Source organism: Phoxinus phoxinus (assembly GCF_949152265.1).
Source record: "Phoxinus phoxinus genome assembly, chromosome: 17".
NCBI lineage: Eukaryota > Metazoa > Chordata > Actinopteri > Cypriniformes > Leuciscidae > Phoxinus > Phoxinus phoxinus.
The window spans coordinates 11,063,004-11,079,921 of NC_136892.1; the positions used below are offsets into that span (position 1 = coordinate 11,063,004).

General features: G+C 37.5%; 1 protein-coding gene across 4 annotated transcripts in view; it reads left to right on the plus strand.

Annotated features, from left to right (window-relative positions):
• The window catches only part of sgcd (sarcoglycan, delta (dystrophin-associated glycoprotein)), a 207,205-nt gene that overhangs the window by 176,780 nt on the left and 13,507 nt on the right, over nucleotides 1–16,918 (plus strand). For all 4 annotated transcript variants that reach the window (XM_079585263.1, XM_079585264.1, XM_079585261.1 and 1 more), the window contains exon 6: nucleotides 11,203–11,275. In XM_079585263.1, the coding sequence (XP_079441389.1) occupies nucleotides 11,203–11,275 (73 nt within the window). The remainder of the gene's footprint in view (nucleotides 1–11,202; nucleotides 11,276–16,918) is intronic.

The window sequence follows — 16,918 nt, forward strand, 5'->3', positions numbered from 1 at the left end:
GCGATGACAGATTGCCCTATTGCAGAGGATGATGTTATCTCCCTAACGGAGGGTCTGTTCATCTATGTGATGATGATGCATTCTTGTGTTTGATGTTGCCTCAATTAACACACTATCCATGCAAAAACTGGACAGGCTTTGTGGAGGTAAACACCTGGGGCCTTTATTTAGGGTTGCCATTTTATTTAAAATCCCTGGATTTCAAAACGAACTTTTGGAGCGACCCTTGATAATGAACTGCTTAGATAGTTGTTTGTTTTTCGCACGCTTCTGAGATACAAATGCCACGGCTGTCTCTCAAATGCCTAGTCTGGCGCTTAGAACTGGCGCCAAGATGCACTGAGCTGTGGTGCTCATGCAAGAGATGCAGGTGTAAATCTGGGTATTTTTATGAATATCTAATAAAAATAAAAAAATTTACACTATAAAATAAGGTAGATATTATTTACACTATATGTAATAGAAGGTTGATTTCATTTCTACCACTACAGTATTTACGCTTAAATATGTGTGTGTAAATAGAAGTAATATGCTATTTGTACTATCTGTAAATTGACTTGTTGGTCTATGTACACATGTGCCAGGTGGAAAATTGAGGGATGCGTTTTCTGTCATCTCTTCATGAGAATCAGCAAGCAACACATGTTGAGCCGATGCATTTTGATTCGTGTATGGTTCTTATGGTGTCATTATTCAAAGGTTGTGCGGGTGTATATATTGGATCTGTGCATGTTTTTACATTGTACTTATATTTAGAAAATTCCTGTATGTAATTACAGCTGTATTTAATTTCTGTAATTACTTAATATAATTACACTGTTGACCCCTTAATCCACCCTTAAACCTACCCACACCACCAAACATGTCCTAACCTTACCCGTATCCCACCACAATAGCAGCAAAAGTGTTTTGCAATACAATGAGTACATTGTAGTTAAAGACACCTAGGCCTGATATAAAGTGTGGCCCTAAATTAAAATATATTTTAAAAAGTTACTAAGAAAATACAAAATTGTAATAATCTTGCACAGAAACGTTGGTCTGATTCTATCGTGCTATTGGCTGCAGACAGATAGCTGCGATTTCGCCTCATTTGGCCACCTACAGCGGTGCTCCACTGACACAGTTGCCTGCGTTGCCGTTAACGGATGGTGCCCGGTTGTCTCCATTAATCAGCGGTAACAAGCTGTTGTGCTCTGACCGCACTCTGAGCATTATACAGTCATACCACCCTGCAGTTCTGCCAGTGATTTACTCACGTTCATGTGGAGTCCGTCTAGTCAATGCACAACACATCTCTGCTGGGTACAAACCCATCCAACCCAAACATCCAGCTGTAAGCGGCAACACTACAGTAGCATTTTAGGATTAAAAAGCCTTGTCAATGTGGCCCACTTTAAATTGATGAATTTAAGCTAACTACTATGTAATAACATTTGCTTTAATCATTTGATACACAGAGGTGTAAAGAGTACATAGAAACCATACTTGAGTAAAAGTACAGATACCTCACAGCGAAAATTACCAAATTCCCCAATTCAAATTGACCAATTCCAATACGACTTTACGTTTAGATAGGCTATCTGATTTTAACAGTACTTAAGTACTTTACTTGTACTGAATAGGCTCGTGGATACACTAGCTCTCAACACCTAAAAGCTAGTCACACAAGATTTGAGCATGCAATATTTTTTTCGGACACTGCAACGGTCGTGATATGACTTCACGCTCTGCAACATCTTTTTTTATAAACGTTACTTCAAAATATAACAAATAGTAATACACTCAAAATGGAAAAAAAAATCTTACATTTACTCGACTCGACTGCAAAAATATAATTTTCTTTTAATTCATCCAAGAGGTCACGGCGTGACGTAAAGATATTTTATTGGTCACAAGTCTTGACGTGATGCGAATTCGCAGCTCAGAGTTCACCGAACTGCGAAATGCAAAACCTTTCGTATGGGCTTGCGTTTTCCGGTCTGACGCATTCTCATGCGTTTGAATGGAAGTCAATGGAATGAAACGTGCAGTCTGACCGCCCCTTAAGAGACATGGCAGTGAAAAACAAGAAACAGTGTATTTGTGAGGAGAGCAGTCATGTTTATTTTCTAAAATCATCTCAATAGTGGAATAAACAAAGGTCGACACAACAGCCTCCTAAACGTCTACAAACACTCAAGTCTTAGTTAAGCTCAAGTACTCAAACCAATATCCTTAAAAAATGTCTCTTCAATATAAAGGATAAATAAAATGATGTTAAGTAAAATTGAATAGTCAAAGCCTCCACAGGCCACAGGCTGCAGCCATGTCCTCGTCTCGTATATACAGTATGAAACACCTGCGATCTGCGATTATTCCAACTCATTCTCATCCTTGGGCGTCATATACTGACGCTTTTGACAAATCGTCTACATCCAACGCACATGGCACCCTTTATCGTCAATATGACACGCACTGAGCTTTGTTCGGTTATGGTTGGGTTTAGGTGTAGGGTTAGGGTTAGACCGCTAGGAGGCGCCTTATGGCCCATATCTATCTGTGTCTCATATTGACGCTAAAGGGTGCCATGTGCGTTGGATGTAGACGATTTGTCATAAGCGTCAGTATATGACGCCCAAGGATGAGATCGGGAAGCCTTTTTGACAAGTTTTGGTGGTTAAGGGTAAAACACTCAAGATATAACACCTTCAATGCCCTGTAGATGGTGATATAACTACTTTTGTAGCAGAAATAAACTGGTGCAGAAAAATGTAGGTGCCATGCAAAATGTAACGAGTTATTGCATTACTCATTACAAATGTATTGGAGTAAAGAGTACTTTTTTGTGACATTTCTCTAATCCTGTTCCCCATCATTTCCTGTCATTCCTCTCGACAGTAAAAAATAACTTCATAGTGTATCTGTTCAGAGTATCACTGTTACTTGCACACTGCAAAAAAATACTTAAGGACCCACTATACTCACAGTGAAGTTCTTTTTCATTCTTCATTTAGGGGTGAAACTAAGTTCGAAATATGTGAGCAGTGATACAATGTTAGCGAACATCCAACGCCCCCCAAACTAAACAGGACACAAACTGGACAAACTAAAGAGAAACATTAATGAACTTATACGGTATACAGACAATGGTGAGGTGCACACACCTGAACAGAATGACTCATCAAATTAGTTACTATGACAACAAAAGGAAAGAGGAGACTGAATAGAAATAAACAGAAGTCCGTGAAAAAGAAACCAAGACAAATAACAGAATATGTGTTACACTAACATACTAAAGTACATATAAAGTACTTGATTATAATTTGACCTGTAAAGCTATTTGATATTACATTTAAAGTTAATATACAGTATTTAAATGTACTAAAGTACAACTTTATCCTTATAAATGTGTAATTACGAATATATTTAAATACATGACGTACGCGTTTCAACAGAATTAACATTAATGTGTATTTTAATTTAACCATAAATGTTTGTCAATACTCTTGGCAATGCATCTTGATCATATATTAAAGACAACATAAGTATAAATTGTACATTACTGTAAAAAAGTCCTACTTATGTGGGTCAAAAAAAGCTATTAAAAATTAAATTTATTTGTAAATAATATGCAATTAAGTGTCTGAAACATTAAATGAAGTTTGAATATATTTTTAAAGTATATTATATCTGTAATAAGTACTGTTTTTACCAAAATATACTGAAGTGTACTTTTTTTACAAGGGTTGCCTCTGAAGTAATCTTGTTTGGATACTGCTACTGGAAAAACTCTGACTAAAACAATGATTTGACAGTGTATTTTGAAAGTGTGCCAACTTTTCAGGCAGCAGTCGCTCAGCGGAAAGATTTTCTTTGATCGGACACACTCCAAAGCATTTTACGTGGTGCCACAACTGACAGGTTCATAAGTAAACAAAGCATCTTTTCAGAGAGAGCACCTTCCGGCGGACGGGTCAGATTCTATTGTGGTTCCTGTGCCAATGGACAAATCCATTAAGTGAATCTTTACGAGTGCCCAGAACACTTGAGCACTGGCCCATAACTCCGGGATTGATCAAATGTGACACGGAGGGAAGAGGAAAGTCGCAGCCAATGAAATAGAGACACAATGATAAAATCATTTGAGATGGGGACGGTATGTGGAAGTTAAAGCGAAACTCGAATGGCTTTATCGATTATCCCCTCAATCTGTTTATGAAGTTTATTTTGCAGGGTGTCAGCAGGGACTAGCAGCTGCAGGTTTGTTTGGAAGAATTAGCCCGTGATTATCTAGGGTTTGTCCAAGTCATTGAAAGCATTGGCTTTAATGAGGTGGGGGATTGAAAAAATGATATATCAATACCTCCCCGGGTGGTTTATCGAGCTGATGTTGTTGGAGTTTGCAGCTAATTTGGCTATAACAGTCTGAAAATAATGTAACGCTAATGGAGCCGAAAACCCGGATGCTAATGAACAGTCAATGTAAAAATACTCCTGGGATTATTTATATTATTTCCCTTATCCATTAAATGTACTTGTATATTATGTACACAGATTTCATTAGGCTTGTGTAAAGAATATTTATGCCATGGTACTTCAATGTACCATTTATTGCAGTGGAAGGTGCTGAAATATTCAGGTCATGTATTTGTTTTTAAAACCCTTACAGAAATGTTCATCAGTATTTACGAAGTCCCGTTGTAAGTATTGCTTTTCTTTGTTATTATTTATGTGGTATGTAAAGCAAACTTCATTATTACTATACAGTTCATACCAGTAACGCTCAATGCTACGTCTATACTGATGTATCGGGTCTCCCTTGGGAGCCCAGTCACATTCGGGTAATTTGAAAACGGACCAATGATGATTGGGGAGTGAGATTTGCATGTCAAGCCACTCCCCCGGACATAAGCTGGCTGGCAACTCACTCATTCAGCTTTTTGCTTCGGAGCCAGGCGGTTGTCTTTACTTGCTCTTCCAATTCCCTTCACTAGAGAGGAGATGTTCTTCCGTTGGAGAAAAGGTGCATTCATCTGTGTTTTGCCCCACGAGTGCACAGATGAGTGCAACAATTTTGCCTCTGGGGGCTTCAACACAATAGAGAAGATTCCCTAAAAGAGCAAAACACGGGTGACATTGCCTCTTTTTCAAGATGGAATTCCACCTGTGTTTTTCTGAATGTCTGGATTGGTTAATAAGCAGGGTGATCTGAGGATTTTAGTGGAAGCTCTCCTGCCGGGCCAGTCCCCATGGGCCTCCCACTCACATAGCGAGCTGTGGAGCTTCCCGATGAGTCTGTGGGTCCTTCTCACGGGGGACCCAATGTCTCATTTGGAGCTCCTGCGGAGGATCAGATGTCGATCACTGCATCGGAGGGTGGGATTGAATCCTCTGGGGATGAAGACTCAGTAGTGCTGCCCCCTTCTAGGAGAGTGGTGAAGGTTGAGTCGTACCCAGAGTTAATGGCCATGCTTTCCCGGGCCGCTGCGAGCATTGGGCTTGAGTGGAATGCTCCACCCTGCCCTGCAATCTTACGGTTGGACAATTGGTGTGTTTCACAGCATTGTCCTGCCGGAGTACCTTTCTTCCCAGAGGTACATGAGGAGGTCACAAAGTCGTGGAAGTCATCTTTTACTGCCCAAAGCTGCTTCACTGCTTCCTCCACTCTTACTACCCTCTATGGTGGGGAAGCCAAAGGGTACACAGAGATTCCTCAGGTGGAGCGTGCAATTGCGGTGCATTTATCCCCCGGGTGATCCAGCTGATTTGGAGTCGATTTGGGGATGCACAGATATACCTTTTTATCTCCCAGGAATCCTCCCACTATCCGCTCTTTTTCTTTCTGAACGAGACACAGCTGGCCCTGGGGCCTACACAAATATGACCCTTATAGAAATGTATGGAAAACAATGAACTCTCAAATATAACCTAAAAGTTCAATGTCTGATATATACATAGTTCAGACATGAAACTCCAACCGATTTGCTGATTGGTTCTTTCACCAGCCAATCAGACGTATTTCCAAATCCACGTAACCATATATATCGTACCTGCAATCGGCACGCTGCACAATGTGAAAGTTTTCCCTCCTCCTCCCCAGTGCCACCTGTAGATGTCTACTACAGGGGTTCTACCATTTATTGCAGCAGTCTTTTCCTTGTTTGTTATTTTTAACTAAGCTGAACACATTATTGTATTTCCTCAGCAGCAGTAGTAGTAGTAGCAGTAGCAGCAGCAGCGTAGCAGATCTCATCCGACAAAATCAAGTCATGTATATTTCATGCCCCATGCCAACAAATGCTGGTTAAATTTAATCCGAGGGGTGTCATGACTAAAGTCTGATTCAAATGCATTTTCTCTTTAGCTGTCCTCTGGTGCATATTACTGAAAAGATCCACAATATGTTTTTGCTTTTAGTACAAAGGATTAAGGAGAACTGTAGAAAGTTGATAATTCATATTTGGCGGCTCAAGCTAAGCGATTTTCAGATTGTTGATAGCGATTGGCATTTGGTAATTGTCTGCCATGAGCGTAATCCCCCCGGTCACAACAGAAGCAACAAGTGTCATGTTTCATCAGTGGCTTTGTGTGGATGCTCAGAAAATCTCTTGTATAATTCTGCCTTTGGATTGGCTTTCAGGTGGATATAGAAGCGTTTCTGTCTATTAATTATAAGTCGATTATTTACACAATGACAGAAAAATTAACAGGAAATAAAATAAAGAGCCTAAGTTAGCCATGGCTCAAAAATGGAAGTAGGATCAATTTGAGTTAGTGTTTATTCTTGCAATTCTGGTGATGCTACTGGCACAGAAATTGCTAGCACACTTAATCTTTAAAGGGTAAATCTGCATGGTCATTCAGTAGGTAAAATATCAACGGTATGTTTTGCATCTTTAAGACATGTACATGTATGATGTTGTGTGCTCTTGTATTGCATGGTTTGTGTTTGTAATGCATTAATGCATTTTATAGTGACTCATACAATATAACCTTTGCTGTAAAGCGACCTTGAGCTCTGTAAAAGTGTTATAAATATAAGCTAGCAACTTTAATTAGCATCTTTGAACACCAGCACTTTTTCCGCAAACCAGTGAATTATGTGGTGTGGGAAGTGTCGCATCTACAAGCCACATATTATTTGTTAATAATATGTTAATTATTTTTTATTATTAACTAATATGTGACCCTCCCTGGATCACAAAACCAGTCACAAGTCGCACGGGTATATGTGTGGCTATAGCCAACAATACATTGTATGGGTCAAAATTATCGATTTTTCTTTAATGCCAAAAATCATTAGGATATTAAGTAAAGATCATGTTCAATGAAGATATTTTGTAAATTTCCAACCGTAAATATATAAAACATTTATTTGTGAGTGAATCCAGCACAATCATGAATATAAATGGACAACTTTAAAGGTTATTTTCTCAATGTTTAGATTTTTTTGCACCCTCAGATTTCAGATTTTTTTAAATTCTTGTTTCTCAGCCAAATATTGTCCTATCCTAACAAAACATACATCGATGGAAAGCTTAATTTAAATTTAAATTGCATTGACCCATGTGACTGGTTTTGTGGTCCAGGGTCACATATGTTAATTTGTTAATTATTTATATGCACAATTATTTGTTATATTTATATGCACAGCCACATACTGTATTATTTGTTAATTTGCTCTGTCTAACTGCAAAAAGTGAAAAAGTGAAGCAGATATTCTGTTGAAATGTTTCAGCCATCGGTGCAAAATTATCCGATGTGTAGAGTGATAAAAACTGAATGAAATAGTTTTGCAGAAACTAAAGCTGAAATGCGAGAATCAGTGAGATTTGTTCTTGTGTGTCAAGTACAGTTGAGCTTTTATTGACCATATTTGATGTGCTCTGTATGTGCGTTTATATGTGAATAATAGCCTAATTACTGTTCATCATATAAATCAATCATGTCTCTTCAGAAGATTTGGATTAAATCTTACCAGAAAACTCCCAAGTTAAAGAGAAGCATCTCCATAGCATGAAGCTGTGGCTGCCACCATCGTGCTTCATGGCAGGGATGTTAAGTTTCTGATAAAAAAAGTGTCTGTCTTGCCAAACTGATGGCCAAAAGCTTCATTCTTGTCTCTCCAGATAAAGCCTTCTTCCAGCTGGCTTCATAGTCTGCACATACCCAGACAGCAGTTTTTATATGCAGAGCCTCTCCATTCTCCTTCAGCTGAGATCACGTTCTGCCTTAGAAATCTTCTTGTAACTATACATGATTTGAGCTTTTCAATTTCTGACTTCTAACTTCTTCTTGATATAAGCTGACCCATAATACTGACCCAACGTGAATTGGACTTTCCATATTAATAGCACAGTCCATTTGAACATTTTGTTTAACATTTATGACTTCTAAAGTAAATTGGCAGCACCAGTGAACGGTGTCACATTTAAAGGGGGTGAATACTTATAAAGGAGCGATCTGTTGTTTCTTTTTTGGTAAACTTTTTGATTCAACTTTTTTGAACAAAAAAAGTCATGAAAAAGTCCCAGCCGGCATTTAATATTTGTCCAATTTTCTATATTTCTGTGCATGACTTGCAGCCATGAGTGCCTCTCTGCAAACAAAACTTCTTATAAGCCCCTAAATGAATCCACTGGTGACCACTGAGGTTTTCGTAATCTACTTGCCATTCATAAGGCCCATATATCTGCATGCCATCTCGAAGTGTTGTCTTCTAAAGCTGCCACCATAATCTATGTTATTGTCAGAGAGGAGTAGGTATTTCGATTCGCAGAAGAGTATCATTTTCATACAGTATAGATGATAAACTTGTTTTTCATTTTCTGCAAAACCCCAAGGCCTTCAGGTATGGCCGTTTTGTTGCTGTGCCTTGGAGTGATTCCCGACCTTGATGGAATCTGCCGTGGCCCGCCTCCAGCTATTCTCCATGAACAAGCCCACCCAATGTGCCACAGGAGAGATGTGTATCTGATCACATATGTAGCCCGTCCTGCTTCCTCTATTACTCCAAAGGCGATGTTATCACAGCCACATGGCATGTTGATGTATATACCATTAAGAGACATAGTTCTTCACACACCTCATTTACGTTGAATTCTACTATACTTTTCAGTATTAGCCGAAAAAAACATTATTTCTCTAAGAGCTCGTCTATATATTTAGTAGTAGTAATAGTAACACTTAACACTTTTTTTTCAAAGTAATGCATTTATTCATCAAGAACACACTAAACTGATCAAAAGTAAAGACATTTATGTAAAAAAATAATTATATTTCAAATTTAGCAAATTTAGCTTAACTTAAATATTCATAATCAATCATAACTTGTAAGAATTATGAATATTTGGTCAAAATATAAATCGTAAAATAAACTTTGTTGCAAGCAGAGAATCAGAACCAAATATGTATTGTGCGCAAGTTAAATAACTTACGTCTAACTAACTAACTAACAAGAAAGTGACAAGATAAAACCGTAAAGAGGGAATGAAGCTATGGAAAAGATTAATCTAATTGTGAAAAGAACCATCAGCTTATTATTTTCAGAGCATCTCATTACATGTATACTTGCATGGCCTTTGCAGTGAAAGCATTTTGTTAAGTTCCTGAAGAAGGCTTCTGATGGTTCCATGAGTTTCAAACGATTTATTCCGTGTTGAATGAAGAAATGGCGATGAACTTGCATGGTTTGTATGACTCTGTTCTGCTAGAAAGTTCTCTTTGTCTCTATGAGCACATGGCTGGAGTGCAGATTGTGGCCTGCAACCAGGAGATGGGAGGACGTCGCAAGAGTTAATATTTGTCTATTAAGTAGTAAAGTTGCAGTTTTCTTCTGAGTTGGAATGTTGGAATTCGGAGTCTGACTCTGTTGGGAGAGTGAAGGCGTAGCAGGCTGTGGTCAAGGCCTGCCGGCACCCATTGGCCCCGGTGGGGGTCCCCATAGACATCAACTCGATGAAGCAGCAGTACATAGTGGCCAGAAAAAGAAGAGGGAGGGTCACTGTGAATTTGTCTCTAATAAAGCCTGAGAAAAGTCCCACCTCTCTGGGTTTGCTAGACCAATGAGAAAGGTGGAATTTCCAACCGAGGTTGGCAATTTATGGATCTTTTGTTTCAAGTGTGCTCATTTGCATGTGCAGCTGGATTGATTGCTGATGAAGAAACTATGAAAGATTCTTGTGATACTAATATGTTGCGCAGCTATTGACATGTCATATAGCCTACACGATAATTTCGATCTTCAAAGTACCGATTTATAGAGATCAAACATTGTATAGGTGAGGTTGACCTTTGACCGTTGGTTCGAACAAGAGACCAAAAGTGTTTGTTGATTTTCATCCTTACACATGTTTTTCACAGTGATGCTGGTGTAATACAGTAACTATTGATTTCACAGTGATTGTACTGGTGTTTGAACAGATGCTCTGATGTTTGTTTTCTGATGTTTGAATTCATCCAATTAGCAAAATCATATTTGTGACTCTAAATCTGTCCCCTGCGGTGAGCTGTACTAAGATGAAACATCTCCTTATTGGAATAAAACACAAGCAGAGAACCCTGTTTTGCCCCCCTCCTGATATTTTGGAACAGTTGCTCTCACAACCTACATGTGGGCAACAGATCTTACACCTCCCGGAGCAGCCATTAAGCCAAATGGTAGCACTCCCCCCTGAGATAGGCCTTGAAGCAACCTTTTTAGAAACACTTCAGCCTCCTAGGATGCACTGTAATTTGAGAGCATCGCCACGGGAAACATCGGAGCTGTACATACACTCCTAAAGCACTCAAGCCATGCTATTCTGTTAGTCATGGTCCTTTTGGTGTCAAAAAGTTTTCGTGTTCTTCAGATCGTCCTTTAGAGTCTACAAGAGGAAAATCACACTTACTGTAATATGATACTGCTGCACATGTGTTGAGCTGTAGGTGTAGTTTGCAAAATGACTCCAAATTAGCATTAGCATTCCAAGGAGCACCTCCACAATCCTTACCGAAGACTATTGATCGAATTTGAGGCTGTAACCCGTGACGTAACTGCTTCAGCAAAGCCTAGTGAAAAGGTTTTCGGTGGCTCAACTTTAGGTCACATCCGCAGGGACACAGCCAGACTGTATGGATCAATACAGGAGCTTCACAGATTATGTCCATTGATTTTAGCATGTGGACCGTTGCTTCGTTCAGAGCATGACTGAGATTGTACATGTCGGATTGTGTTTGCAGGAGCGGAGGGTGCAGTGTTCAGTAACTCAGTGGAGACCCCGCATGTGAGGGCCGAGCCCTTCAAAGAGTTACGGTAAGACAGTTAAAAAAATATGATGTCATTATTGATTTCTGGATTCTGATTAGGTGTTCCATCCAAGGTGGTTTCATTTTCTCTAACTACACTGTAATTACATATTACAAATATTTCAGTTTTAAAATAATGTAATGATGTTCAGTTGTTCACTTTATAGGCTATTATTATTTTTTGTATTGTTAATAATTAATTAACAGTTTATGACGTGAAAGACATGTTCTATTGGTTTTAAAATGCACTAGCCTATATAGTAACCTATACATATTTTAAATTAACATTGTCCGAAGTATAATCATGAACTAATAGAGACCCAATTTCAAGTGAGACCCGATTTTTCATGACACCGGAAGCCATTTATTATAGCTTATAAAGTTTTAAATAAGAAGAAGAATATTTGTGTAAGTCATTATGGCTTTTTTATTTAGGGTTTATTTAGACAGTTTGGAAAGTAGAAAGTGAAACAAATCTTGGTGTAAACTAAATTTGGTGAGGAGAAAAAAAATGTCAATAGGCTAGGAAAAATAAACTTCAAGATATTCTCTAAAAAAATCTTCATTTCTCACACAATTTTGTTTCTCAAGTAAATGTATCTTGTTTAAAGTGTGTGTGTTCAATTGTGGACGATGTTCAAATTATGGCAGATACAGATAAGTTGATAATTACTTTCATGTTATGGCTGATTCATAATTGGCTGATATACCATTTAGTCTAAATAAGTAAACAATATATACCATTTAGCCCTAATAAGTTAACAATATACACCATTTAATCCTAATATAGGCTATATACAGTATATATAATATACATAATTTAATCCTAATATATATATCATTTAGTCCTAATAAGTAAACAATATACATAATTTAATCCTAATATATATATAATTTAGCCCTAATAAGTAAACAATATACATAATTTAATCCTAATATATATATCATTTAGTCCTAATAAGTAAACAATATACACCATTTAATCCTAATATATATATATATATATATATATATATATATATATATATATATATATATCATTTAGTCCTAATAAGTAAACAATATATACCATTTAGCCCTAATAAGTAAACAATATACACCATTTAATACTAATATATATCTCATTTAGTCCTAATAAGTAAACAATATACACCATTTAATCCTAATATATATATATAATTTAGTCATAATAAGTAAACAATATATACAATTTCGTCTAAATAAGTAAACAATACAACCTAAAATGTACAACTTTACATTAACAATGTACTTTAGCTGAGCAGTACATGACAGCAAATATATTCTAAATAATTACATGTATTTGTTTTTCTGAATAAATAAAAACCGGGGAAATTATTAAATATCCAATCCAAACAATATTGGCTGATAGTGTTTAAAAAAATGTAATATTAGCATAGAACCAACATGGTACTGATAGCACATCCTTGGTTTAAGTATTTGTTTTATTTTTCACTGAGGTAAAAACTACTGATTACTAAAATCAAAATGCTATTTTGCTGTGTTTGTGTGTGTTTGTGCTTGAATCTAAATCCATGACACTGATGAAAATTATGAACCATTTAAGAACACTTTAGGTATCTCGCTTTTGCGGCTTTTTTTTCTTCTTCTTTGAAATATGCTGTTTATAGATCTGCATCTGCTAGCATTATCAAAATCATTAACAGCAAGCCCTTCACTAAAGTACAGCTGCAGAAGACGCCACATCGGGAGCCGTGCTACGGAGCTGCATAGGGAGATGATTGCACGTCGATTGCAATTTCCCACACAGAGCGTAATGATCAAAGATTGCGGGGAAAAATGATTCTTTTCCAGCAAGCACTACACATGTCTCTGTTGAAAGCTACAAAGGAAGGAAATAAAGCATGACATTTGTGCAAATTCCACTTACCCCTAAATTTAGGTTTTTAGCATATGCGTCTGGTTGACAGCAGATTATAGAGCACCTCTGTAAGCCGTTTCCGACAGCAGAGAGGAAGGGGGGGGGGGGGGGGCACAATTTGGATTACCGTCTTTTAAATGCATCACTATCGGTTGTAAAGACAGTCGCATGGAAATTCGGAAACCTATACACTGCTTATTTAAGAAACACCCAAATGGATGTTTTGGTGCAGACAGTTGTCATGATATTTCAATACTATCTTGTCTAAGGTACTCGTAAAACAAACAGGATGTCAGTGCTCTGTGATTTTAATGGTTTGCAATTGCCTTGAATAGAGTTGATGTCCTTTTCTAAGCTTTCGAAGGCAGTCTAAATCCAGACAAATGTTCTCTATTATTGCAGGCTTTTTTAAATTCAATCAGATACATTGTTCCACGGTTATTATTGGTCAGTGTTATGGTGGGAGAAGATAAGAGTTATACATTAGACCGATGTCGTTGTCGTGTAATAGTGGTTTGGATAAAATTCCATCCTCCTCCAACACGCCGCTTCCAAAGATCAGGCATTACGAGAGTTCTTGAGGGGATAATCGCTCTTGCTCTTTGCTCTGAAAGCTTTGAGCAATTACAGCCATTTTAAGTGTTATTTTCTGCCTTTGTCGCCAAATGTCACAACAAAATATGTCCCTGGTCTCTGCGTAGTTTCTGATGCCTCTTTGGAGAAAGTGCTGGCGCTGTGAAGTACAGTTTACCCGTGGTGAAGCTACTCATTAAGGCCAGGGCTCGATCCAAGTAATGTTGTATACATGCAGACAAAGGAAGATCAATGTGCGTGTCGCTGGCACCTCCTCTCTTGGACGGACGTGCTTTTCTGTCCTGATCGATGCCTGGATGCTCATCAAAATCTAATTAAAGTAGATTCTCATTAACTAAAACAAACACGTGAAGTGCAATGCCAATACCCCAAGCAGTAGGCGAACATGAACGGTAGAGCATTGGCAACTGGGTCAGAAATGGCAGGGAATGCACATTTAGCAGGAAATAATGAGCAATAAATGGCCTGTGGGGAGACGGGCTCCTCCTGAACGGCCCCGCGCACACACAAACACATTACTGGCCCATTCCTGTCTGTTCTGCTGATGGAGCAAGCTGAAGTAAAGCCACAAGCACAGACAGGTGTTGTGGCTTATCAAGCTTTCCGTGATGAACAAGGACAACACACCGACAGCCGTCAATCAAAATGAGGGGTGAAATCTCCCTGAATACCTCTTAACAGGACTGTGTTTAAAGGGATAGTTCACCCCAAAATTTTGAATTTTGTCATCACTTACTCACCCTAAAGTTGATCTAACTCTGTCTGAGGACACAAAAGAAGATATTTTGAAGAATGTTGGTAATCAAACATTTGACGGTAAAAATACTATGGAACTCAATGGCTACCGTTAACTGTCTGGTTACCAACATTCTTCAAGATATCTTCTTGTGTTTAACACAAGAAAGAAACTCATACAGGTTTGGAACAACAGGAAGGTGAGTAAATGATGAAAGAATTTTACACTTGAAATATCCCTTTAAATAGTTCAGGAGAAAGTGTAACAGACAAAAAATTGTCTGGAGAATTAATGGAGTTTGTAATGTTTTATCATTAAAGAGAAAGTTAAAAAAAAAAAAATCATGTTGTTCCAAAGTCTTTCCTTCATCTTCAGAACACAAATGAAGATTTTTTTTAAAATATCTAATATTAAACTAATATTAAAAGTCAGCATAAACAAATATTAAACGTAATAAAGACGTTAAATTTTTTTAACTGAATATGAATCCATTGATTTAATCCATGTTTTCTGAAGAGACATGTCACATTAAATGATGAACAGATATAATTTAGGCTTTTATTTATTATAATTAATATAATATAATACAATAATTTTTCTACCCGCAACCCTACAGTACACTGTAAAAAAAGTAAGATTCAACTCGTTTTTTAAAAGTCAGTTTAATGTAATTTAAGCTGAAATGACTTAAACATCCAAGTTAATTGTACCTTAAAATGTAAGGCAATTTAAAAAAATGTGTATAGTGTACGGAGGATAGGTGGTTTAGAGAATGGATGGATAATACTTCTAAAAATTACTTTTTGTAAAATCTGTTCAATGCTTTAATCATTTTCCATGTTTCTTCATTTGTGGGCTTGTCTTAGTAAACTATACTATTGATATATGCAAATCATGTGATTTAATCAGCATATCATGTTTTAATTGGGAGCCTTAATTATATCCTCAACTACCTTTGAGGGAAAGCAGAGGTAAAATATGTAATCCTCTGATGATAACCTGAGTGAAAGAGAAATATTTTTCTCTTTTTTAAATATTTTTTTAAATAGTATGTCTAAAATGTCCCTATTACTTGACAGAAAAAAATTGTAAATTGTGAAAAAGCATCTGCTGGCACTGTAGATGCTATAACTACCAGCAATGGAAAATCTGAGACTCATTCATGAAAAACACAAGTCTTAAAAAAAAAGTATTTCATTGGCTCTCTGTCACAAAAACCAACCCAAAAGCCCAAAAGCTATATATATATTTATATATATATAAAAGATATTAAGGGCGTAATGGCCTATATGTATTTGTCCCGAACCGTCACGGTTTCTGTGCATACAGTCAGAGGATGAATACAGTCACAGGTGGTCACAGGTGATCCACACTCCAATCCAGAAGGGGGCGTACGCGGTAATGCAACGCTGTTTGTTAACCTCCACAACAGGAAAAAGAGCGGAAGAAGACGAGATGATCTATGCACCAACACAAAACAAGATTTCAGATGGCACACAAGAGCTTGCTAGTATAGCCCATGCACTCAGTTCGCTTTCAGTCAGTCACGTTCGATGCAAATCAGTGCAAATACCGCATGCCAATATGCATTGGCTCGTTTAGTTTACACTCAAAGGTGATTGGGCTCTCAGGTTAGATCCCAATTCGTCAGTTCCGTTCTGACGTAACGTCTCCGTTCCCTTCTTCAGGGACCGGGGGTTATATACGTAACCGAGACGTTCCGATTATTGTTTGGGTCATGCTCCACTAACTTCAAGGAAAATAAACTAAGATAGCATAAAACTGCATCCTGTTGTTTTCTTTATTTTGCAAAAACACAATGTTTTGTTTTTATTTTGAGTGTACAGAAATAAAAATAGACCCTTGACAGTTTCGAATTATGTCTATGACCTGAATGACCATAAATGACGGATTATTAAAAAAAAAAAAATTCCACATATATAATGATGGATGTAGTGGGCAGACGGCATCATCCAGATGTGACAATCACCATAACTAGGTAGAAAAGGAAGTACAAAAACTAATCTTAGCACAAGGTTTATTTTTCATTATTCTATTTTGTACTTCTATAACACAAGAGATACTTTTCAGTTTTGTAGCCAAAAAACTTTTTTTATCAGCCCTAAAAAAAAAAAAAAAAGACTATGCAAGAGTGAATTCTGTTCACTGCTTATTGCTTAATACACTAAAGGAGGCTGTACTGTACCAACTACCTCAGGGGGACTAAATAACTCTAGGTGGAACAAACTGTAATTTGCACTACTGTCTGCTCAAAATAAATAAAAAGAAACCTCGCATTGGGGATTTGTTTCTGTTTGCTGCTGTACTGAACTCAAATCGAACCGTGACCCCAAAACCGAGGTACGTACCGAACCGTGACTTCCTAAACCTGTAGTCTGGAACAATGCTTAAACAAGCAT